Source organism: Dendroctonus ponderosae, unplaced genomic scaffold, assembly GCF_020466585.1.
Source record: "Dendroctonus ponderosae isolate FM_Combo_2020 unplaced genomic scaffold, Dpon_F_20191213v2 Dpon_F_20191213_3, whole genome shotgun sequence".
In the NCBI taxonomy this organism is placed as follows: Eukaryota; Metazoa; Arthropoda; class Insecta; order Coleoptera; family Curculionidae; genus Dendroctonus; species Dendroctonus ponderosae.
In genome coordinates this window covers 809,490-833,290 of record NW_026018508.1, presented here as the reverse complement: position 1 = coordinate 833,290, position 23,801 = coordinate 809,490, and the positions used below count along the sequence as shown (strand labels likewise).

Genomic DNA, 23,801 nt, shown 5'->3' with positions numbered 1-23,801 from the left:
AATTTGTCGTGCCTTTTATGTGAACATTTCTTTAATTGCAAGTAGTAGAAGTGAAGAACATTTGTTTTTGAACAACACATTTGCGCGTGAGTGAGTTGATATTCGACGGATTGCCGACTACTCGTTACCTGTTTTCTATACGGAATAATTAAGTGAATCAAAGCGTGATTGGTGTTGAAGAAAACACAAGTACTACGTTAATTAATTTTATTCGTTTATTTACCTTAAGTTTAATACAGTTACTAATAGAAGTATAAAAGTTGCAAATATATACACGGTATTATGGTGAAAAAAAAAACAACTCCCATTGTATTTGCACATTGGCACGCGATGCTTGACTAGCAACATGTTGGGACGGGCTTTCTTAGCATTTAATTAAGTGTTATAACAATAGAATTGCTAACTTTTAGTCTTAAACTATCAAGGAATAGATAACAACTTATAAATATACAATATTTACAGGAATTATGAGGGATTATCGCCAACTTAGAAACTTCTAGTTTCTGTTGTTGAGTTGCTAAGCGGTCCGCATTGGTAATCTTAGTCGTAAGAGTAGCTGTGTGGGTTTACATGGTTTCAATAAAAGGGTAAATTAAGCAAACATTTTTGTTTTCCATCTTGAGTCTCAGTTTAGATTTCTACGAAATCTACAGTTGAAAAATTAATTTATAAATAGTCAACTCAGCTACTAAACGTTTTTTTGTTAAATACTAAATAAAATATAAAATTTGGAATGTTTAAAAATGTTTTATGTATTTATGTATTTTTTTAACATTATAGATGATACCTACAACTCTACCTGATATTTGAGCGTTTTCATATTAGGTGAAAAAACAGTGTTTAAGCTTCAGTTTGGTGGCAGACGCAGAAAAACTTAAAACTGTACATTTTTGGCTGCCGCATTGAGCTAAAAACCGAATCCATTCAATGCTCAATTTACCAAATTGCTAAATATTTTACAGTCTATACAAGTAGTATGTTAATTAATCACAGCTCTCGGAGGGGCCTTCAATCGTATCACGTCGTTTCGTTCAGGGCCTCTCCAATGGTACTGGTAATCCATCTTCTGAGCTTCAAGTTCAGTGCTGAGTAGACGGCCGGGTGTTTGCTGATGCCGCAATTCTCGTGATGGCTCAGAACGCCTTGCAATTCCCATCGGTTCTCTTTTTCAGAGAAGCACATCAAGGGCGCTCCTTCATCGTTCTGAAATAAACATAGTTTTTATTTGTAATTAATAATAATTATATTTTCAAGCGCAAATAAGCAATAAGTTAATTTTTGACGAAATGGAAGATACATTTTCGACATTTGATTAACAGAAAATTCACAACTTACGTAACAGGGAGATTTTTCTGAGTCAGTATATCCAGCGCAAATCTTATCGGAATTCATCAATCCGTTGTAGTGTTTAGTCGAGTTGCATTCGGAATTCTCAATGATAGGAACTGGCAAGTAGTGGAGGTATTGCTCCTTATCGGGATCTAAAAAAGAGTTTGAACTCTGGAAGTGAACAGATTTCCTTGCTTACCGCCAGGCTTGTTAATGCCCCATCCAGATAAAACACACAACTGTCTCGGTTCAATGTCGTGGCTTGGTAAGCAAACGGTGCTCACGTTTCTACCTAAAATGAATGGCTTCGAAAGCTGGACGAGCACCAAATCGTTGATGAATTCATAATGGGAGAATTTGGCCTGGAAAACAATCATTAGTTGTAGTTGATTCAATGCAAATGTTACTCCTTCTCACCTGAGGGTGAGGAATTATTTCCTTGACAAGGCCAACTTGCGTGCTGGAATTGTCGACTGAGTTGAAGAAATTTGTGCTGCCCGCATATAAAACCCACTCTTTGCCATCGGGAATCGAATTGTCTTTGGACGCCACACAGGAGTAGCTGGCAATGGCCCACATGGGCGCAATAAGCGTGGACGTGCATTGAATGTTTCGTTTCTTGTCGTAGAGCAAAGTGAGGCTCGGCCATTGCGTTGCTGCCGCCTTATTGCCTCCGATTATTCGGGCTTGCGGCACACGTTCTTCATTGTTGCTTCCACAAGCTAAAATCGCAAAAAACCTCAATAAAACTGTCTTCGAATATTTCCTAGCTCGGTTACTTACAGAACTCTTGGCATTGAAGAGAGGCGATTTTACTGCAACTGGCATTCTCCACTCGGGTGAACTGGGATAACAAAGGGGCGACATGCCCTTTCACATCTAGAGTATAAAACGCCGCAAACTGGAGATCGACTGGTTTTTCCACAGTTTTCAGTTGGATAGAGTCGGAAAATCCAAGGCTTTGACAAGCCATTGTGGCGTAGGTTCCATTCCACTCATTGTCGTCTAGGCAAATTGGCGAGAAGGTGTTGTTTTCAAATTGAACCTAAAATTTCCAATGTGTAAAAACTGCAAATTGTCTCCCCTCGAAACAAACCTTACCTGTAGTATATTATCAACATCTCCAATTCGGCTCAAAGCCAGACACTGCCATTCATCTGATCGGTCAGCACACTGAGGAATTCCATCGCATCTTAGATTCTGGTCGATGCATCCTCCACCTGTTTGGCACTTAAATTGCTCGCTGTTGCATTCTGGAAAACAACCCCAATCACACCCTTGATGGCTGAAATCACATCAGTCTCCTACCGCAAAGCTTCTCGTCCTCTCCATTGCCGCAATCCGCTTTTCCATCGCATCTCCAGCTTTCTGGAATACAGGAATCCTGCTCACTGCAATGGAACGAGTTGTTCTGACACTGAGTCATGTGGCAAGTTTGCTCGTCTGATCCATCTGAGCACTGAGTTCGCCCGTCACATTTCCAGGATAGTGGCAAGCAGCGCTTTCCTTCCTTGCAAACAAACTCGTCAAAGTTACACGTCCAACTCTCTGAAACAAATTGGAAGTTACTTCTGAGGCTCCAGCTGAGTGCGTTTCCGACCTACCACATCCTGATTCGTCGCTACTGTCGTTGCAATTCACTATTCCATCACACACCAAGTGCCTCTTCAAGCACTGGCCGCTTGCACACTGAAACCCATCATTATTTGCCATATGATTCAAAAACATAAAATTCAAAGTGTCTTTTACCTGGAAATTGTTTGGGCATCGTTCTTCAATGCATCCGAGTTCATCAGAGCCATCGCTGCAATCCATCACTGAATCGCATCGATCATTAGCCGGGATACAGTAGCTGCCATCCTTAATTGCCGTTCCGTTAATGCACTGGAATTGCCCGGTTGAACACCTGAAATCGACAGTCCAGAATGTCCTCCAAACGTTATATTAAATTAAACAAACCTGGCGAAGCTGAATATGGAAAAATCTTCGGTAACCGGCTTGATTTCGTTGGGGGAAGCAGAAGTGCTGTTCAACTCCTCGGGCTCCGATTGGATGATGGTTTCATTTGAAGCTGAATCTAGTTGCTCTTTGAGGTTTGGATTAAATAGGTCTTTGCTATCGATTTTCTCATAAGTAGGGGAACTTTTCTCGATCTCGTTTCTTTCGCTGCTCATTTCTGGCAGAGGCCGGAACTTATCCATAACGCTTTGGTCTTCAGCGGAAATGCTGTTGAAGCTTTCCAGAGGCGCCACCGATAAGTCTTCATCGGACTCGATTGGTTCAACTGGGCCAATAGGGGTAGGCCTGGGCGTGACAAAGAGTGTTTCTGTTGTTGTCACATCTGCAACTGAAAATTCTCGCACTTTGTATTCGTCCTGCATATCTGTTGAGCTGTTTACATCAGCTTCTATGGTTGTCTCATTCACTGCGCCCATTACTGGTTCAGTGATATTATTGATAACTGCGGGAACCGTAGCTTCTATGTTTGTTTCGGTGCTGTTTAGCACAGAATTTTCCATTGCTTCTTTAATAGTTTCAGTGCTGTTATTCATCGGTACATCCATAACTTCTTTAGGAGTTTCACTAGCGTTGCTAACAGCCGCAGTTTCCATCACGTCCATGTTTGCTTCTGTGCTGGTTCCCATAGGAACTTCTGTACTTTCCTGAATAGCTTCAGTGCCGCTATTCAGAAGAACTTCCATTGTTTCCTTAATGGTATCAGCGGCTTTGTCAACAGCAGCAGATTTCATGGATTCCATGTTTCCCTCTGTGCTGTTATTCATAGCAAGTTCCATATTTCCTTCAGTGCTATTGTTGGTAGCAGCTTCTATAGACGACAGTGCGATCGTATCTTCCCTAATGGTTTCATTCATAGATTCTTTTGGGCTTGCTGAAGTTGTTGTAGTGTCTTGATGCATGGTGGTTAAGTCATCTCCTGCCATATTATTGGTAGTGGTCTCCATTGCCACCAAGTCTTCAGTGCTGCTTTGGGGTTCAATGGCGTTTGAGGTGTTGGCAGCTGATACAGCAATCATTGTGGATGAAATTTCTTCTTCAGTGGTTGTGGCTTCAGTGGTAATTTTTGGCGAAGAAGAAGCGGTGGGCATTGTGGTGGTGATTGCGGGTTCAACTGCAATGGCAGCTTTATCTTCTCTGAGATCCTTTTCAAAGAAGCTGTTGCTGTGCACGTTATTGAAAACCTCCGGAGGCAGAGTCATGTTTTCTTCATCCGCAGGCTGATTTTCGTCCAGACTTCCTACCAAAATGGACGGGGCAGTGGTGCTACTTCCATTTTCCATTTTCACTGTTGTCTCATCTTGAGCTGTTTCTACAGCAGGATGATGGACTTCTTCACTAATTTCATTGTCTTCGTTTGTTAAAGGAATTACGCCCAATGCAGTGGTGTCGGTTGGGTTGGGGTCAAATGGATTGGTATGGTTCAGTTGATCATTCTCCAAACTGCCAGGCTTAGTTTCGTTGGCGTCAGTTTCATTTAGCACGAAATGGTGCCTGAGTAGGTGCTCATGCTCATTTTCAATTTCCGGTAAAAATGGCGACATGTTGTGCTCGATCATGGCCTGTTCCGTTTGATATTGTTGATGAGTCTGATTCATTGCATGCTCGTTTTCACCCAGCGATGATGTGGTGCTGCTGGTGGATTGGTCGCTCATTGAGGCTTGATTCAGTTGGAAATCTTCATTTGTGGGATGATTGATGGCTTCAACAAGTGACGAAATATTTGATGGTTCTGTGGTGGTGCTTGCAGTCATTGAAGATTCAAACATGTGTTCTTTGGGATGGTCTGTGGAGCTTTCAGTAAAGGAGGAAGAATTTAAGGACTGCGATTTGGAAATGTCTGTATTGAGCTCCAGGCTCTCTTGATGGGTCATTTCCGTGGACTCCCCAACTAAGGAGGAAGAGTTAGAAGATTCTGTAGCAGTAGCTGAAGGCATGGCAAGGTCTTGGTGGAATTCTTGGATTTGTTGGTGAGGCATTTTTGTGGATTCTTCGACCAAAGAGTTGGAAGATGGCGTAGTAGTAATGTTGAGGAGGACTTCGTGGTGGGGTATCTCGGTGAAAGGTTCAGAGGAGGAAGAAGGGTTTGAAGATTCCGAAGTAGTACTTGTGGCCTGTTCCAAAACTCCTGCCTGGTTGAACTCCGGAACTTTGTTATAGTGCTGAGGCAGATCGGTTTGAAGTTCTTCAGTTGCAACATTCGTTCTTTCTTCTTCTACCGCATTGACTGCTGGCGATGTCGCAGTGTCTGGCATTGTGGTAGTAAAAACTTCCGCTTCTGGAATCACCACTTTTATTATTCCTGCTTGATTGAGTTTTTCGTCAGACAGCCAGCGCATGGTAGTAGTTTCAATAGCAGGTTCCTTACTAGTGGCTTCTGAAGCGGCAACAACAACAGGAATAAAATGCTTCAAATTGTTTTCCAGCTTTCTGTCATCTGGTACCCGAGAGGGTTCTTCCACAGTCCGTTCAGTGCTCGGGTCCAAGTATGTGGCATCTTCATTCACAAAGTGATAGTCATCATCGTGATGTTCCAGATCCTCAATTTCCGTGTGGAAGTCTGGTACAAAATTACCATGGGTGGAGTCTTCCGCCAGTATTTCATGGCCCCTCATTATGTGTCTCAGCTCCGTTTGCAAAATCGGCTTTTCAGTTACATGAGTGCTGGAAATTTCAGTAACTGATTGAAAATCCATATCCCGTTTGGTGGTACTTTCGTGGATGGGAACCACTGGAATAATGTGCGGATATTGATCGTTGCTTGGTTGCTCACGTCCAAAGTCTACGTCGTTTGGCTCAGCGTCAACATTTGTATCCAAGGTGGACTCAGTTTTGCTGCTCTGAAGCTCTGGCTCATGTGCTGAGATCGCCTCGTCGGTTTGGTCTTCAACCTGAACAAACACCGGCACATGGTGAACGGAATTTTCATTGGATGACTCATTTTTTCGTTCCTCAGTTGCCATTTCTGAGGTGTGCTCAAGGGTCGGTTCCGGTTCAGCTGAGGGTTCCGATTTGGGTTCAGGTTCAGCATGCGAGATTGGTTCAAGATTAGAATTAGGCTCCGCTTCAGGTTCGGCAGTTGATTCAGGCTCAGGTTTAGGTTCCGCGGCTGGTTCAGGATCGGCATTAGGCTCAGGTTGCGGTTCTGCAGCCGGTTTAGGTTCAGAAGTTGGTTCAGGCACTGAAGCTGGTTCTGCCACAGGTTCAGGTTCAGCAGAAGGTTCAGGTTCCGCTGACGGTTCAGGTTCTGGTTCGGCAGACGGTTGGGGTTCAGCAGATGGTTGTTGTTCTGCGGATGGTTCTGGTTCTGAAGATGGTTCCGGTTCTGAGGAAGGTTCTGGTTGTGAAGCAGCCTCAGGTGCAGCTGAAGGATGGTAGTGGAATATTGCTGGTTCTGGTGCTATTGGAGGAAAAACTGAAAGTTTAGAAAATGATGCATTTATTCTGGGCATTTTACTCCTTACTAGTTGTTTGTGCGGGAGCTCCAAAGCTATTCGGTTCCGGGCTGGGTTCCGCTGTTGCAGGAATTTCCTCACATTTCTTTCCATCAGCTGCCAGCATCATTCCTTTTGGACATGTGCACATGAAATCCAGGCGATTCCTGTAGTCAAATTCACATAAATGCTCGCAACCGTTGTTCTGAACTTGGCAGAGATCGGTGATTTTCTGGGCGTTGATCGGACGGTTAGCTATGTGGTAGGAATCGATTAGGCCCTGGTTTCGCTGCAGGATGTTGTCGATTTTGCGCTGCAGCAATTCGGTAGTCATCGGATCCTTTGCATTGTGGATGCCCTCTTTGAAGCGCCATGCAATGCGGTATTTAGCCACCACGCTCCCTGATCTGGAAATCTTTCTGTTAGGAGACGCTGTTAAGGTTTTCTGGGTACTTACAGAAACTCTATTATTTTCACCTCGATGTCTGCAGAGCCGTACTTGAGCATATCGCTGGGGAAGAGAGTGTTCTTCAAAGTCTCCTCCAGATTGGCTGCCAACCTTTGATACTCTGAGCTGTTTTTGTTTGCAAGTTCCTGAGTGAATTCCATGTTGTCAATGACGATTTCCGATTCCAAAGCTCTGGGCACTGGATATAGAATGGAAAATTAGCAGAATGGAAAACGGAGGTTTGATTGGTGGTACCATGAATCATTGAAGTGTCCGTTGTAGGTAATAGGCTGGAAACGGTACTCAAGGGCGGTCCAGGCGAACTGGATGGATTGGCGATGGACTGTTGATCGGAGCCTGCGAATACAGCAGCGCCTTTCACTTGCGCCTCATTTCCATTGAAATGTCTTGCGGTTATTTCCTTTGGTGTCATTGGTCCTTGATTTCCGATTACTCCCACTAAGCAACGGGAAGGATTTGGATTAAAACAGGCCAAAGTGTTACAGCTGGGTTTTGTATTTGTATTGAAATTCTGTAGAATCACCCTGTATAATTCGACTATAGCTAGCTAATGGTTTTTAATGAGGTGACTAATTTTCACTCTTAAGTTTCACGGTTATAAAAAACGATTGGACGACCTTGCTGTTACTTTTGTCGAGCCAGCTGTGATTCATTGAAATCCGGTCAAGAAGTGTCACAACTTGGTGCAAAGAGTGAAGAAAATTCTTTTGCGCGGTTTTGCTTGACTACTGCAGATCTTTCATGTGCAACTTGATTGGCGTGGACGCGTTAACCTTCAAAGAAAATTATTTTATTGAATAAAATTCATTAAGAGTTGCCGGAAAGGCCCAATAAATTAAGTTTCCTGGTTGGCCAAAGACATTCGAACATCTGTCCGGATCAGGCGCACCAATTACGCAATAAATCCAATTTTCCCGGTGATTTTTAAGCAGCAGCCTACCTAGATATATGTTGTTATTAATAGGCCTGTTATCCTTGAGCAGGACAAAAATGCCACTTTTAACGGTTGAGGCCCAGTGGTGTTCGTTCCTTTCGCAATATATTGTCCTGCCACATTCCAATGACAGCAACAGCAGCAATAACAGTATCACTTTTTACATAATGTGTTACCTATGCGGTGCTAAACGGCTTGTTGATTTCGTTTACATGCAGATAAAATGCGATTTTGTTCGACTAATGGTTTGGAATGTATGAATAATTCGTTCGCATCGAATATGTCGAGATTTTATTCAACTCGGCCTACTCAAGAAGTATGTGGGTCGTGAGGTTGAATTTTTTCGATTTAAGTCCATTAACGCAATACTGTTCAGATTCGTGGTGCAAATTCATTGGTTTCAAACTGGGTTTCTATGGGAACGCGCTTGTTTATGCTCGGCTATTGGCTGGAAATGCGCGCCGCCCTTAAACTTATCGCAGCGAAAACATTCGAACGCCATTTGCGCCATGAGCGTTCTTTGCAATAACTATGCAGGCTGGATAGTGACTTACCAGCTGCTAAAATGCCAATAATCAAAGCGGCTGCCACAATGCATAAACAAACAGTCCAACATAGGCATTTGTTTCTGCTCTTTTTGCTCCTTTTGTCCATGGTTACGTAGAGTTTTTCGCCTCTGGAAAATAAAAAAATTACTTTAGGACTTGCTGAGATATTTTGGGCGGTGCAAGCAAGTGCAGAATAGCTCTGGAAAGCGCAAATTGTACATAATTTTTCTGAAAAACACCTTCAAACACCCGCTATATTGAAATCGCCGTTTAAATTTTTTTGGTTGTTTCAATAAATAATTATCTCTTCTCTTGTAGCTCTATATAAAGCGGCGCGTGTGTCTTAAGTGCAACAATTAGTAGCAGTGTTTCTCAATAAATTGCTTAATTTACTTTGTTACTGCCAGCATTGTCCAATTCAATTAACCGAAATTATCAACTAATTACTGTTTTCAACACCTCGAGCTGGCATCTCTCCGAGGTAGGACTCGGTCAATCAATCAATCAACAATTGATGATCAAAAATGTGTCATAACTCATCAATTTCGATTGCAATTTAATACAAATTCAAATACCATAACCCAGCACCATCACCCGATCATAACCACCACACACCAGAATATTCCCATGAACTTTTACCACAAGGTTCTTGGTACAGGATGTTATCTTAATTATGGTAGAATGGCAACTTTGAATAATAGTTATTTACACAATTATTATTTCGAATGTAATTGTTGTAACCTCCTAACAGTTTGGTCTACAAATGAAAAAAAAGTATGGGCATTTTTGTTCTTGCGATTGTGTGATCGAGAATAGTTTCCAACATTTCTTTTTATATTTTGTGCACAAAATTCGAAGCGCTATTAGCTTGGTTTTCAACTTGTAGACCATATAAGGGAAAAAATCACTAGAGTATGGTGTATATGTGGCATATGAAAGCATGACGGTACCGTGTTGATTGGTTCATCCATCGAGGATACTGAACGGAATCGTCGTCATTGGCCAGATTGCTCTCTTCGCCGGCCGCAATGATTTCAGCGAATGTTACGCTGTTACGGCCTTTACGGGCGTTACTAGAGGGAGGAAAATATTGTTAGTGCTTAATAAGTAGATGGTGCGGTTACATAGATTCTAATTGAGAACCATTACTATAAACCACTCTGTATATCCTTCACTGAAGATCTTTGAAACTTCAAACCCGTGTTGTATGAGCAACTGGATTTGGCTTACGCAATCGACTCCAATTAATCAAAATATTTATTATTACGCGATTAATATGCATTAAATAACCGGTTTAATAATAAAGACACCTTTGCCTGTTATTATTAAATATGCTATCGACACTATAAGCGGGTATGGTAAAATTCAATTGGCGATTATTTTGAAAAAACTAAGCAAACCATCTATGTGGTATGGAACAGGCCGGTGTGCAATTAACATTTTTTATGCCACATCCAATTTAACGCATAAAAATCGCATTATTATAGCACAACGGCTATTAAATAATCTTTGGATTTTCAACTTTATTATTCCATTAAGATTTTTATGAAGATTAACACAGTAGAAAGAAAAGTTGATTGGCTGCAAATACCATGAAGATTAGTTGCATCGTGTGCTTCTTTCCAGTAAAGAGTTGTACTGTTTGGTAAATTTTCTATTTATTTTTTATAAAATTTTACTGCTGTTGCATTGATATAGATTAAACAAAAATAGAAACCATTCACCTTATGCGTTCTTTCATACTTATTTTACTGCTGTTGCATTGATATCTATAGATTTTTTAAACAGAAATCATCTGGTTCCATGTGTTTTTAAACCAGTTCCATTTTTTTGGGTTAATCTTTGCAATAAAACCGACAAGGTTTTGGTGCTAAAAACGCAAATTTTTGAACTTTCAAAAACCATAAAATTCGCATTGTCTCAGTATAGAATCTGTGCATCGATGCAAACCAGTGAAAGGATTGCCAAGCAATACAATGGATGAATAAAACCCAGTTCCACTTTCGCCCTCTTTTTCCTTTCTCTGGTTCGGCTGTTTGTTACCTTGGACCCAATTCAATATTTTCTTATTGTCCAATTCAGATCATGTCATATAAATATACGGGGTGATTAAAGCCACTATTGCCACATTTTTGGCAATCTATAAACTGAATGTGACTAGTTTAGATTAATTCAGAAACAGACATATGATGTGGATGACCTTAGTGGGCAGGAGTAGAGGTTCATTGGGATTTTTCGAATTCGATGCGGTCCCGAAACCTACAAACGCGATTATCAATGAGCGGTTACGAAACGTATTATTTTCTGAATAATAATCGGAATGTTGCAATGGTCAGAAAGGTTGGCTTAACTGTAAAAAAACATTTTTTGTGGAAACTTGGAATGCTAATTTGATTGCAACTGGGACAGTTCCACATCGGTGTTTCGAACAAAGGTTGTTTTTTAAATTTTGTGAGCAACTTTCAAACTGAAATCTCAGTCATGTTTTTTGATAAAACGGCGTTAAGTTTGTTTTCAAGAAATCAACTGAAAAATGCCAAAAAGTTATATGGATTTTGGCACCCTTCGACCAAAGATGACGAAGTAAAAGATTAGAAACTCATTCCTTTTTGAACAAAATATAAATTTTTTGGCTTTTTTCAGTTGATATTTTCAGGAAGAATCAAACATTGATTCCCACATGGGTATTGAATTAGACAGCCTTTAAATTACTGTTGTTGTGTTGAAAGTTACGAAAGTCTGCGATGAAGAAACTTGGCCCATCTTCCGAAACAACCGGCCACATTTTGGTCATTTGCATACTTTCCCTTTTACCAGTTAAATTCGAATGCATTGTCGCAGTTTGTAATTTCGATTTCGATCAGCGTAATCGCACGATACCCACCCATAATAGCCCGATTTGAATATGATTACAAAATGTGCGGTTTCGCGTTTTCCACTCGGATGTTTCGTGTAGCCAAACGTTTATGGAGGCCTCAAATTTCGGGTTATTTGTATAACGTGACCCAGCATTTTTGGCAAATGATCAAACTTGTTTTGAGGGTGTAAACAAATTCAGCTAAAATTCAAATTATTCATGAATCTCTAAAACGCAATCCTATTGGTTGTGACGTCTCTGGTCATATAAATGGCGGATTCTTTACGTTATGTGCATAGTGTGGTTGTTTTTCATTAGTTATTTTGTAAATTTTATTTAAAAAATAAATTTAAAAAACTAAAAAATGGGTTCAGAAAGATTCCTTAAAGCGTCAACACATAATTTACCATGTGTACATATTTTTGTGGTTCCCGAATTTAAAAAAAAACGACGAACGCTTTAATTCAGCCGTATTTAAGGGTGTCAAAGCAGCAGCGTAAGTAAAAATTCGTAAATTCATTATTAGTTACTCTCTCCTTATTATACTAATCTGTATGTATTGGTTTAAATTAGGTAAATAATATATAGAATTTCACTTATTCAACTTAACCTAACCTATACACATGGCTGCTTTAAAAGTAAAATGAACTCTTAAATTTGTAATTTGGGCATCACGAGAACAATATGGTGATATCGGAAATGTGGAATTGAAACGCGAGGGTTCTTTGTGCACTGTAGAAGGTACAATTTGCCCAGAACACAGAGTACGATCGAAGGCATATTCTATCTGCCTCATCATTAGCTTTTTGTTGGTACTTTTATTAAAATGATCCTCGCAACAAAAAAACATTGACTTTGATTTTGGAACATCACGTCTAGCTGCTTTGAACCATAAAACTTGACGTGTATAATAATGGGGAACGGTTAGAAAGAGTTTGTTTGGAGCACTTATTGAGATATTCTTGCATCCTGGCACAAAACACCACTTATTTTGTGATCCATACATGTCACCATTATGCAAGATAATAATAATAATCAATACAATAATGATAATTACAATAACTTAAATAATAAAACGAAGCTGCGAAAACAGCAAAATCAGGATAGGCAACAGACGATACGGATATGGCGTTTTTGGAGGAAAATATCTTATATGAATTTAAATTCGCTTTAAAATTATTATGGAGACGTTTTTTGCACAAAAAATTATATCAGTAGCCATAACTACTTTCTATATATCAACATTTAAAAAAAAGTGAAAACTCTCTATTCCGCTTTGTTTTTTGGACCAATTTGAAGCATTAATGACCATAATAATTGCAATGGCTGCAACTAATCGCCACATGTTTAAACAATGAGCAGATCTGGTGCACTAAAAGTGCATTGCAACACCATTGTCTCCCATGGTGGAAAAATCGTCATTTGCAATTCCCAGGCTGTTTTGCCGAGATAAATGGGTTAAACTATTTCAAACGAAGAATGTTATTAACATAACCGTTGGTCGGTAGGTAGGTAGATGGAATCACGCAACCATTATTACGCCAGATAATACGTTTCTGACTCATTTTGTGGAATTTCGACTATGCTAAATAGGGCCTTTATCGCGTACATGTCGACTAGGTGGGATTCTGAGCAAATCGATCTAATCGCGTTCGTTAAGGAGAGGAATTTACGTTAGTAAAGTGCCGCTCAAGGAAAATAAGCTCAGAAATTGACGAGATACTAATGGACAAAGTCAGTAGTCGAAAGAGTCACCCTGTACACGCATCAGACCTTGAGAGCTTCTTGCCCACTTACCTCATATATTTGCGATGCTCATTAACAGGCACGAAGTATTCATCGTACGGATTTCCCATTTCCGCATCATCTTCCATCTTTATGGGAATTCCGCTGACTCCATTAAAGCCAATCTCGTAAGGTCCAGCCACATCTTTTCCCACTGGCTTCAGGTTGATCAGCTCCAGATTGACGGCTTCTGTTGTTGGTTCTTCGAACTTCTTTAAATCCCCGTTGTATGGTTTCGATTGGTTAAATGTACTTTTCACTGCACATCAACCAAGAAACAACAAATTCCATTACTCAGTTTTGGAATTGCTCCTGCCTCAACTCACCTGCACCATTTCCAAAATGCTCGTCATCATCGAAACCTGGATTTTCGATTCCCGCGTCCTTCTTCACGCTCTGCGGTGATTCGTCGCCATTCAAATAGCTGGTACTCTTGTAGTTTTTGCTCATCTCCTCCAAGTTGCTGTGATTCTCCAAGGTTTGCTTGATATTGAGGTTGACTGTCGACATGTAATGCGGCTCTTTTGGTTTCGATGCACTTTTGAAGTCGGTTTCGTCATAGTGAATGGGCAAGGTGACTTCGTTCTTGTGGTAGTATTGATTAGTGGGCGCCTCTTCAACCGCAGTGGGAATGCTGTGCACGGCCATTGTGGTCACCTCCGGGTGATTGCTGTGAGCCTCAAAGTTTGCGCTGTTTTCGTGAGCTGAGTGCGAGTCTTGAGCGGTATCGCTGCCTCCATAGCTACTGTCAGCGTCCATTGCTGGAAAACACGATTTGATTAGGGAAAATCATTGAATGTTTGCTTCGGGTTGAAATACGAAATTTATTGACTCTCTATACTCTCTCTAAAGTCAACTGAAGTTTTAAGCATAAACTCAATGTTTTAGCCAAGCCATTGAGCCTCTTCAGTTCAATAACAATTAGCCTGTTATCAATATGTTGGGAAAACATCCGTTTATTCATCGCAGCAAAAGCATGAGTAAACGTGACCAAAAGCTAATCTGCTTTTAACATATGTGCGCTAATCCTTTACGAAAATACGTTGGTATCTGAGCGCGAGATCATCGCATTTACCATTAATTAATAACGTAAATGTGGCGGATGGAACCGGAATGTTTTGCTAGTTAAAATTAGTTTCCATTTGGCAGCTTTTGATGTCTTTCTCGGCGGTTTTTCCCGAAAAATCGGCCGCATAAAAATTCATTTCACGAACTGACCGCGCCGGTGCCGTATCCTCGAGCCATCTAATTGTAAAACCAGCTCGTTTACTTTTGAAATTTACATGAAATTACTCGAGAAGAGGAGAGTTACTTGAGATGGCTATCGGACAAAGGTTTTAGCCTAGGCCTTCGTTTTTATTTTATGTTAGGGCAGCGGTGCGTTACCTTAAGGAACTGCAGCGGGTGGCTTTCGGTTTGATATACGATACTGATTATTTTATTTCTTGGACAAGGCGTCGAATTTCAAGTACAGACAGTCGACAGTCAACCGTTTGGCGGTTTGGTCAAGCTAGAAAGTCTAAAGACAATGAAGCGATTTTTTCAAGTTTGTCTGTAATAATGGCGGAAAATTTTAGTTCAAAAAGTGTCTTTGGACTCCACTTTTCAGCTAGGGCTTGCAAAATTCATCCAGTGAAATGATCAGTAAGAAAGTGAGGTAGACATAAAAAATCGAATGATTTTCAACGTTCGAATCCTTTCTCTCTCATTGCAAATCGCGGTTATTTGGCTACATCAGCACCATCAGGAGGTCGCCTGATCTTGTCTGGGCTGGTTTCACCTGTTAATCTTCCGCGATTAATTGTCCACTTTCAAGCCGATCAAAAAATCGATCAATTTTTACGTTTAACATTCCTTTCAGTGTTAAATCCACCGATTCGCCGGTATATCAGCGCCTATCGCCTTACTTTATATAGTTAAATGAAAATGGGTGTTAAGTCAATTTTTAAACTTTTTTAGTTTTTAAGTTTTTACAGTGCAAAGCAACGACTCGAGTATATAAATATGTATAATTATTTCACAGTTTTATTGAAATCCCACTCAGTTCTGATTTTTGCACTCTCTGCAGGTATTAGTGTAAAAAGGAATGTTTCGTCCCAATTGCAGGCTCTAATTTAAAAGCTTCTAACTTCCAATCTAGAGCAAGTCTCATATTAAAATATCTACATTTAATAGGAGAAACTTGAGTATAAAAACTGTCGAAGTTTTATTCGAATCGCACTTAGTTGTGGTTTGTGCGTTCTGTGTAAATGCTGGTGAAAAAATGAATGTCCAAAAATTCTTATCGTCTGACCTAGTCCAGTTCGCCACCTGAAATTTTACCAATTTATAGAAGAAACTTGAAGCCTCAAATGGTTGAATTTTACTTGAATCCAGCTCAATTCTTATTTTGGTGCACTTTGTGAATATTGGGGTAAAAGCGACTGTGTCCGTCCAACCGCCGGCGCTACTTTCAGAAATTATAACATCATTTAGGACAAGCCTCTAACTGAAATTTGCACAATTGTCTTGAGTCTGCACAATTTCAAAGATGGATTCGTTTTAGGAAAAAATACAGAACGATCGAACATATAGACACCGTGAGAATACTAACAGAGAAAGTCACAGAATACAACATCCMACTGTGGACGGCATCTGTCGACTTCAGGAAGGCCTTCGACACGATCGAATTCTGGGCAATAATACAGTCACTAAGGAAAGTAAGAATCGACCAGCGATATATCAACATCCTGCAGGAAATCTGCTAACAATCAAAAATGAAAATAAAATTGCACAGCAAAACAAATGATATCAAAATCAAAAGAGGGAATGTAGGTCTGAACATAGCAGGAGAGAGACTAACGAACTTGGGGTACGCTGACAATATAGTTATATTTGCCCAGAGCGAAGCGGAATTGAGAGATATGATCCAAAAACTGAACCAAAAGACAAAGCAAATTAGGCTAGAAATGAACATTTYAAAAACAAAATKTATGACAAACAGAAATASCGACTCCAATGCGATCATAATCGAGGRACAGCACGTAGAAAAAGTTACTACCTGGGTCAAGGGCTTAAGGAAACACAACCAAGAACTTGAAATAAACAGAAGAATTCGAAAGAGTTGGGCGGCATACGGCGAACTAAAATACGTCTTGAGAACCAACATGCCTATAAAACTTAAAACAAATCTACGACGAATGTATGCTGCCAGTTACAACCTATGGCAGTGAAACTTGGGCCTTGASACAAAGGATTATGAATAARGTAAAAGTTCATCAGAGGAATATGAAAAGAAGAATAATTGGAATAACACTCAAAGACCGCAAAACCAACGAATGGATAAGAAGCGTATCGAACGTCCAGGACATAGCTGAAAAATATGCAACCTTAAGTGGAGCTGGGCAGGTCACGTTGCCAGAAATCCCACAAACTGGAGCGCCCAGATAACTAGGTGGCGGCCATCGGGAGAGAGAAGGAACACTGGCAGACCCTAACAAAGATGGTACGACCACATCAAGCGTACAGCCGGCATCAATTGGTACCAGGCGGCGCAAGATAGGGAGACTCGCTCAGTTCTTATTTTTGCTTATTTTGCTTTGAAAATTTTAGTGTAAATATGAATGTTTCCAATTGCAGGTTCTATTTGAAAAATTCGTAACTTCTAATCTAGAGCAAGCTTTACCTTGAAATATCTACAGTCTATAGACGAAACTTGAATATAAAAGCTGTCGAAGGTTTATTTCAATCACACTTTTATCACACCACAATCGTGGTTTTTGAGGTCTTTGTAAACGCTGCTGAACAAGTGAATGTTTTCATCCAACTGCAAGCTTTACTTTAAAAATTCTTATCGGCCTATGTGACGTAGTGCAAGTCGCAACCAGAAATTTTACCAGTTATAGAAGAAACCTGAGGCTTTAAATGGTTGGATTTTATTCGAATACCGCCTAATTCTTATTTTGCTGCACTTTGTAGCAGGTGTCAATCGCATCGGAATGGAAGGAGAGGGTATGCATAACATACCAGTACATAAAAAGGTGATAAGATGATATGCACAAACTACCGTGGCATCACTCTCCTCAATTGCGCCTATAGGCATCCTGTCAAACATATCACTGAGCCGAATAACACCATATGCTAATGAAATTATTGGTGACTACCAATGTGGATTCCGTAGCGGAAGATCAACAACGGACTAACTGTGCTCGATAAGACAGTTAGTTGAAAAGTGCTGGGAATTCAACCGAGATTTCCACAGTTTATTTGCGCATTTCAAACAGGAGTATGCCAGTGTAATCCGAACGCGCCTGTGGGAAGCCATGGAGGTTAACGTCAAGGAAATGTTCGAACAAATGGAGACGAAAGCTGAAAATATGGGTCTGACAGTAAACGAGGCGAAGACAAAGTATATGCACCTTTTTTTTTTTTTTCGGTGAAGTTTGGGAAATGCTATTTTGTTCTTTTATGCACTCCCAGAGCTGGTGGTCTGTCGCACTGGGTTGTGTGGGACTCCAGCTAAGCTGTTTACCCACTAAAACCCTTTCCTCATCGCCGAGGTGGTGTTTGGCATTGCACCGCGGTCATTTCTGTCCTATTGTGCCCTCGTAATTTTACTCCCTCATTATCCCTGTATATTCAATGAATTCCAGAAGGACCTTGAGGGGAGTTCGCATGATCTGGTCTGGTGGAATTTCATCCCCTCCCAGGAGTGTTCGTCTACCTGTTGCATATGACGTGCAGGGACACATAACATGCAGAGTAGTTTTGTCCTCTAATTTGCAACCCCTGCAGGTCGGTTGATCGCTCCGTCCCATCCTGAAGAGGTGTTGTGCAGGGGGCGACCTAGCAGTTCATTTTTACGTACTGGTTGTGGAGGTCCTTAACACGAAAGGATAATAGAGACCGCGTGAGACAAAATGTATCCATAAACGAATACAATAATATGAAGGAGGAGATTAAACACCGAATAACCCAGGAAAACAAATAGGTCACTAGGCCAGCAAAAATCAACATATTGTAACAAAAATGGCCTGGGGTACTCACGTTTGGAATGGGGGGATCGAAATTGATGGTATTTCAGTAAATGGGAGCCCCATTTAATGTCAAATATGACACTGACAAGCGGGAAGTTTCGCACCTGTTCTGGAGATTTCGAGAACTATCTGGGTTACCTGGAGGAAACTATATAAGCGACGAGGAGAACCAGACAGGGAGAGTGAAGTGACASGAGCGACCGGGTGCAGAAGAGATTGAACCCCGTGAGTCGGAAGAGCGAGTTTTCCGTCGGTTATTGTTATTGTTTGTGAAGTTGACGGTAATTTTTAAGTTAGTTTGTTCCTGTTATACCATTTAAAGTTATACCGAGGTGAATACAAGTTGGAAGCAGAAGAAAGAGTTTGATACTCGGCCATCCACGGTACAATATACAAAACACTAAGAAGACCTGTTATCAGGTATGGATGCGAGACATGGACAATGACGACTTTCGACACACAGCTGCTTAGAAGGTTTGAAAGGAAAATATTGTTATACACCAAACTAGCGAATATAGAATCCGGACCAACAACGAACTCTCTCAACTATATGACTCCCCAGACATAGTGTAACCGTAGGGTAGCAACAGCAAAAGGCTTATAAAGAACGTATGGGAGGAAATATATCCCCAACAGGAAAAAGACCTCTGGGAAGACCTAAGCTGAGATTTAGAGACAACCTCCGCAAATACTTGCAAATAATGGGAATTGATAACTGGGAAGCAGCTCAAGCAGCCAAGACCCACCCAGGGTTGTAGTGCCACAGTTATTGTTATTATTATTACTATTTTACTATTTTGTAAAAACGACTGTCCGTCCAACCGCAGGCGCAACTTTAAAAAATTATAATTTAGAGCAAGCCTCTAGCTGAAATTTGCCCAGAGCAAAGCACAGTCTTGAGTCTGCACAATTACAGATTTGATTTCAAATCCCGCGCAGGTCTGATTTTTGATTACTTTGCAAGTGTTAGTGTAAATATGAGCGTTACGTCTCAATTGCAGGCTCTGCTATAAAAATTCCTAACTTCCAATCTTGAGCAAACCTCATCTTGAAATGTTTTCATTATTTATCAATACAAATTATTTTCATAAAAATGAATGTTTTTTAAAATCCTGAACGTCTGACCTACTGCAAGTAGCAACCTGAAAGTTTCCCAGTTTAGAGAAAAAACTTGAGGCTTGAAACTGGCTGAATTTTGTTTAAATCTCGCCTAATTCTCATTTTCGTGCACCCAACTGCAGGTGCTAATAAAAAAATTCTGGCTTGTAATTGAAAGCAAGCCTCCAATCGCAATTTTGACAGTAAAAAGTAGAGACTTGAGTCTGCATAATTTCCGATTTTCATTCAAATCCAGCTCAGTTCTGATTTTTGCTCACTGCAAATTTTAGTGTAAAAATGAGTGTTTCGTCCCAAACGGTAGCTCCATTTTAATAATTCCTAACTTCTAATCTACAGTAAGCCTCATCGTGAAATATCCACAGTCTATAGAAGTCACTTGAACATAAAAACTGTTGATCGCTTTATTAGAATTGCACTTAATTGTGGTTTTTGCGTCCTTGTGAATGCTGGTGGAAAAGCGAATGTTTTCATCCAACTGCAAGCTCTACTTCAAAAATTCTTAACGTCTGATCTAACCCCAGTCGCCGTCTGAAATTTCCCCAGTTTATAGGAGACACCTGAGGCTTGAAATGGTTCAATTTTGTTCGAATCTCGCCTAACTCTCATTTGGGAAAACATTATGCAGACTTGATCTGATGAATGAATGAATGAATTCCAGAAGGATCTTGAGGGGAGTTCGCATGATCTGGTCTGGTGGAATTTCGTCCCCTCCCAGGAGTGTTCGTCTACCTGTTGCATATGACGTGCAGAGACACATAACATGCAGAGTAGTTTGTAGTTAGTAGATGCAGACAGGTCTGCATAATGCCAGAGCTTCATACAAATCTCGCTCAGTTCTGATTTTTACTCATCTTACAAATGTTAGTGTGAACCGAAAAAAAACCGTCGGTCAAAAACTGTATATGCTTGAAACAGCCTTGGAACCGTTCAAACCCATCTAGATGTAGGTTATTGCCTGTAGGTGAGGTTGAATGTATGAATAGAAAGGTTTTCGTACATTTTTCTCAAACGTTCATTTAATTGTTTAGCTTCAAAACTGATTGACGGTGTTTTTTTCGTATTCGAACTTTGCCAAAGAACTCTCCTTAGGTAATAAATTCACACGATTCTCTTCTTCACTTCTGCTCCTAATCACTGCAATGATGATATCAAATCGTGTGAATTCCTGCTGGAACGGTACTGGCTGAACAAAAGAATACGGTATTTCAGTCGCAATCGAAGAAATGAATTTCGCCACTGCTTGGCAGATTGTTAAGTTTGAATGAATGAAACCGATCTTCGCGATTGAATGCTGCCCCAGCATATGTAGGTACTTCCGTTTTCACATACGCTACTGACAGATCAAGGTGAACCACTCTCTCTCTTCTTATTCGGGCAAAACAGCTCAACTTCTTCATCATCGCCAAGGGCTGTTCGCTTTTTGTCAAAGAGACGGTTTTCGCCTGCCGAACCGGAATCAGACCTGCTGCCTTAGCAGGTAGACCGATGACGAATTCTGCATTCTTCGCCGGGATAATTTATGCAGCCCAGTTCTTTTTGCGACATTGGAAAGTGCTGGAAATGGTGTTTGCAACGGGAGCAGCACCAGGAAGTGATAACCGAAGGGACTAGTCAATTCTTCTTGTCAAGTTAAACCTTGCTATTTGATATCTGTCTAAGGAAAACGTCTTCCGAAGCTTTTTGTTTTAGTTGAAAGTTTGCCATTTTGGAATATGGATAGTTTAATTGTCGAAGAACACGTAAAAACCATTAAATGTTACTATAAAAATGGTCATTCCGCTGTATCAACGTTTAGGGCTTCATGATCAGATTACGTTCGACGTAATCGACCCACAGAGCAAACAATTTCGAACAAAGTGGAAAAATTTGAAGAGACTGGATCGGTTACTGATATTGTAAGGCCTGTGCATCATCGCAACATTCGTTCAGCTTAAAATATCGCTGTTGTTGCTCAAAGTGTGGAGGAAGACGCGAATTCATCGATTCCCCGACGTGCTCAACATTTGGGCTTTTGGCGAATTTTGCAATTGGATTTGAAGCTCCATCTGTACAAAGTCCAACTGACTCAAGAACTTAAGCCTCAAGACCAAGCGTAACGCAGAACATATGCAAATTGGGTGATTGAACAGCAAGTCGTTGATGATGATTTTTCGAACCGAATTTTCTTCAGCGATGAGGCCCATTTTTCGGTGGCTACGTGAATAAACAGAACAGCCGTATATGGAGCTCTCAAAATCCTCAGGTGATCGCAGAAAGGCCTTTGCATCCTGAAAAAGTGACCGTATGGTGTGCATTACGGTCCTGTGGTGTTATTGGCCCGTATTTTTTTGGAAACGATCAAGGAAGAGCCACAACAGTCAATTCTGAGCGCTATGGACGCATGTTAACCGATTATTTTTGGAGAGAAATTGAAGATTATGATCTGGAAGACATGTGGTTCCACAACACTGGCAGTTAGAGCCCTATTGCAAGAGAAAGTTCCAGGACACGTAATTTCGAGATTGAGTGATGTCAATTGGCCCGCAAGATCCTGCGACTTAACACCGTTAGATTTCTTTTTGTGGGGCTATGCGAAAGATCGTGTTTAAGCCAACAATCCTCAAACTCTTGAGCAACCGAAAGCCAATATCCGTGTAGTTATGCCCGATATATTACTGATAATGTGTCGAAAAGTCATTCAAAATTACCTCAAAAGGATTGAGGCCTGTGGGAGGTCCCGATTAAACCGCTCAAGGTTTAATCTTTATATTGAATTAAAATTTTCGTCTCCATCTGAGCATTTTGTATGTTTTTTTACTTTACTTTCCCAAGCATAAAATGGATAACCCTGTATGATCAACGACAATGTAATGTTAATGCAAACATTTTCAAAGATTCGAAGAACATATATTGCTTGAATGCTGATTTTAAGCCATCATTTCTGGATGGACCTGGAAAACGAAGAAAATCCGAAAAAAAATAGAGCCTTTTTGTGACAGAAAAAATTAAAGGTTTCTTCAGTTCAAGTTAGAAATGTCCATTTCATCAGATTCATGTGGTTTTGTACTCATTACCTAAGTCTTTAAGAAAACAGACTAGAATATCAACGGCATAGCTGACGGAAACTCAGGAAAATTGGGATGTTTTACGACTAAAAACTCATTTGAAACGCCAACATTTGGAAAATATAAATTAACAAAATGAAAACTGAAGTACAGTAATAAACAGCTGAAAAACTGAAACAAAACTGGATGATTTCAAAAAGGTTGCAGTCGAAAATAGTACCAATCTTCCTAGAAAAGTCTCTATGTAAATAATGATTGGTGAACTTGATCTATAGATGTTCTTCAGCTATGCGGGTATAAAAGTATCTGCTGCGTTTTTTTTTGAGTTATTTCGCATTAAAAAGGCATATCCACCGTTGAATTGCAGAAACTTCACACCTGCATAAAGGCTCGCTACCATAAGGTGTACATTTCAATGCAATTCTTGCAAGCAATTCGAAGTCAACCACCTTCGCCTCACGTCTTATCGGCTTAGTCAAACAAATATATGACTTTTTATGAATGTTAAATCACCCATTGTCTGAAAGGCATATTGTAATATCTACCTGTAGAATTGCCGTTTATTCGTGGCTGAGTTCGAGTTCTAACCTTTGAATGAAGCCATATTTTCTGTTGAAATCAATCGACTTCTTTCGTTTACCGTTTCAAAATTGCTCTAGCAGTTCTAGCTTGTAATTCGTATTCTTGACCAAATCTTGTAAATTCATTTGCTCTGTTTCTTCAAGCCTTCCAATCTTCCAGTCTAGCCAGTCAGTTTTAGCTCAGCTCCTTCAACTACTAGCACCCAAGTAAGGTTCCGTTTCAGGGCCCTAATAATTGCTGAAAGCCGCCCACGTTGCGGCTTTATTATAGGTTTCGATTTTCTTTTACGACGTCTGCATTGGGACCCTGATGGCGAGGTGAACGTTCCGCCGAAGAAGCTTTGAGCACGTCTCGCGCTCACAGACATGAACGTGGTTCTTGCTGCCCTCAGCACCAATGGGTTCTATTATTGTGGTAATTTGATTCCTCGGTTCGGACAATGTAGTGGCGATCAATGAGGGAACATTCAATTAGCGGTTTGGTTAGGCAAAGATGATGATTTGCAATTGAGTTTTTTTCGATGATTTTATTCTTTACGTTAGTTTTTTGCAATTATGTCTCTTTGCACTTTATGCACATTTTGTTGTAATTCGGCTTTTTTTTGGAATCTTTTGCATTAAGCTCTTTTCATTCGCTGTTTACGGTAGTGAAATATTGCTTTTATGTACT

At 40.4% G+C, this 23,801-nt stretch overlaps 1 protein-coding gene across 3 annotated transcripts in view; it reads right to left on the bottom strand.

Annotated features, from left to right (window-relative positions):
* Positions 1-192: 192 nt before the first annotated feature.
* The window catches only part of LOC109542527, a 48,093-nt gene continuing 24,484 nt past the window's right edge, over positions 193-23,801 (bottom strand). Inside the window, exons 3-19 of one of the 3 annotated variants that reach the window (XM_048665206.1) lie at positions 13,699-14,133; positions 13,385-13,631; positions 9,681-9,803; positions 8,737-8,858; positions 7,483-7,686; positions 7,237-7,426; positions 6,810-7,186; positions 3,289-6,760; positions 3,079-3,235; positions 2,934-3,018; positions 2,638-2,877; positions 2,431-2,582; positions 2,113-2,374; positions 1,747-2,051; positions 1,529-1,691; positions 1,336-1,481; positions 193-1,203 (exon numbers count right to left, since the gene is read on the bottom strand). In XM_048665206.1, coding sequence (XP_048521163.1) covers positions 1,018-1,203; positions 1,336-1,481; positions 1,529-1,691; positions 1,747-2,051; positions 2,113-2,374; positions 2,431-2,582; positions 2,638-2,877; positions 2,934-3,018; positions 3,079-3,235; positions 3,289-6,760; positions 6,810-7,186; positions 7,237-7,426; positions 7,483-7,686; positions 8,737-8,858; positions 9,681-9,803; positions 13,385-13,631; positions 13,699-14,131 — 6,864 coding nt within the window. In that variant the 5' untranslated portion in view covers positions 14,132-14,133 and the 3' untranslated portion in view covers positions 193-1,017. The remainder of the gene's footprint in view (positions 1,204-1,335; positions 1,482-1,528; positions 1,692-1,746; positions 2,052-2,112; positions 2,375-2,430; positions 2,583-2,637; positions 2,878-2,933; positions 3,019-3,078; positions 3,236-3,288; positions 6,761-6,809; positions 7,187-7,236; positions 7,427-7,482; positions 7,687-8,736; positions 8,859-9,680; positions 9,804-13,384; positions 13,632-13,698; positions 14,134-23,801) is intronic. The other 2 variants (XM_019911781.2, XM_048665207.1) reach the window with 2 other exon arrangements.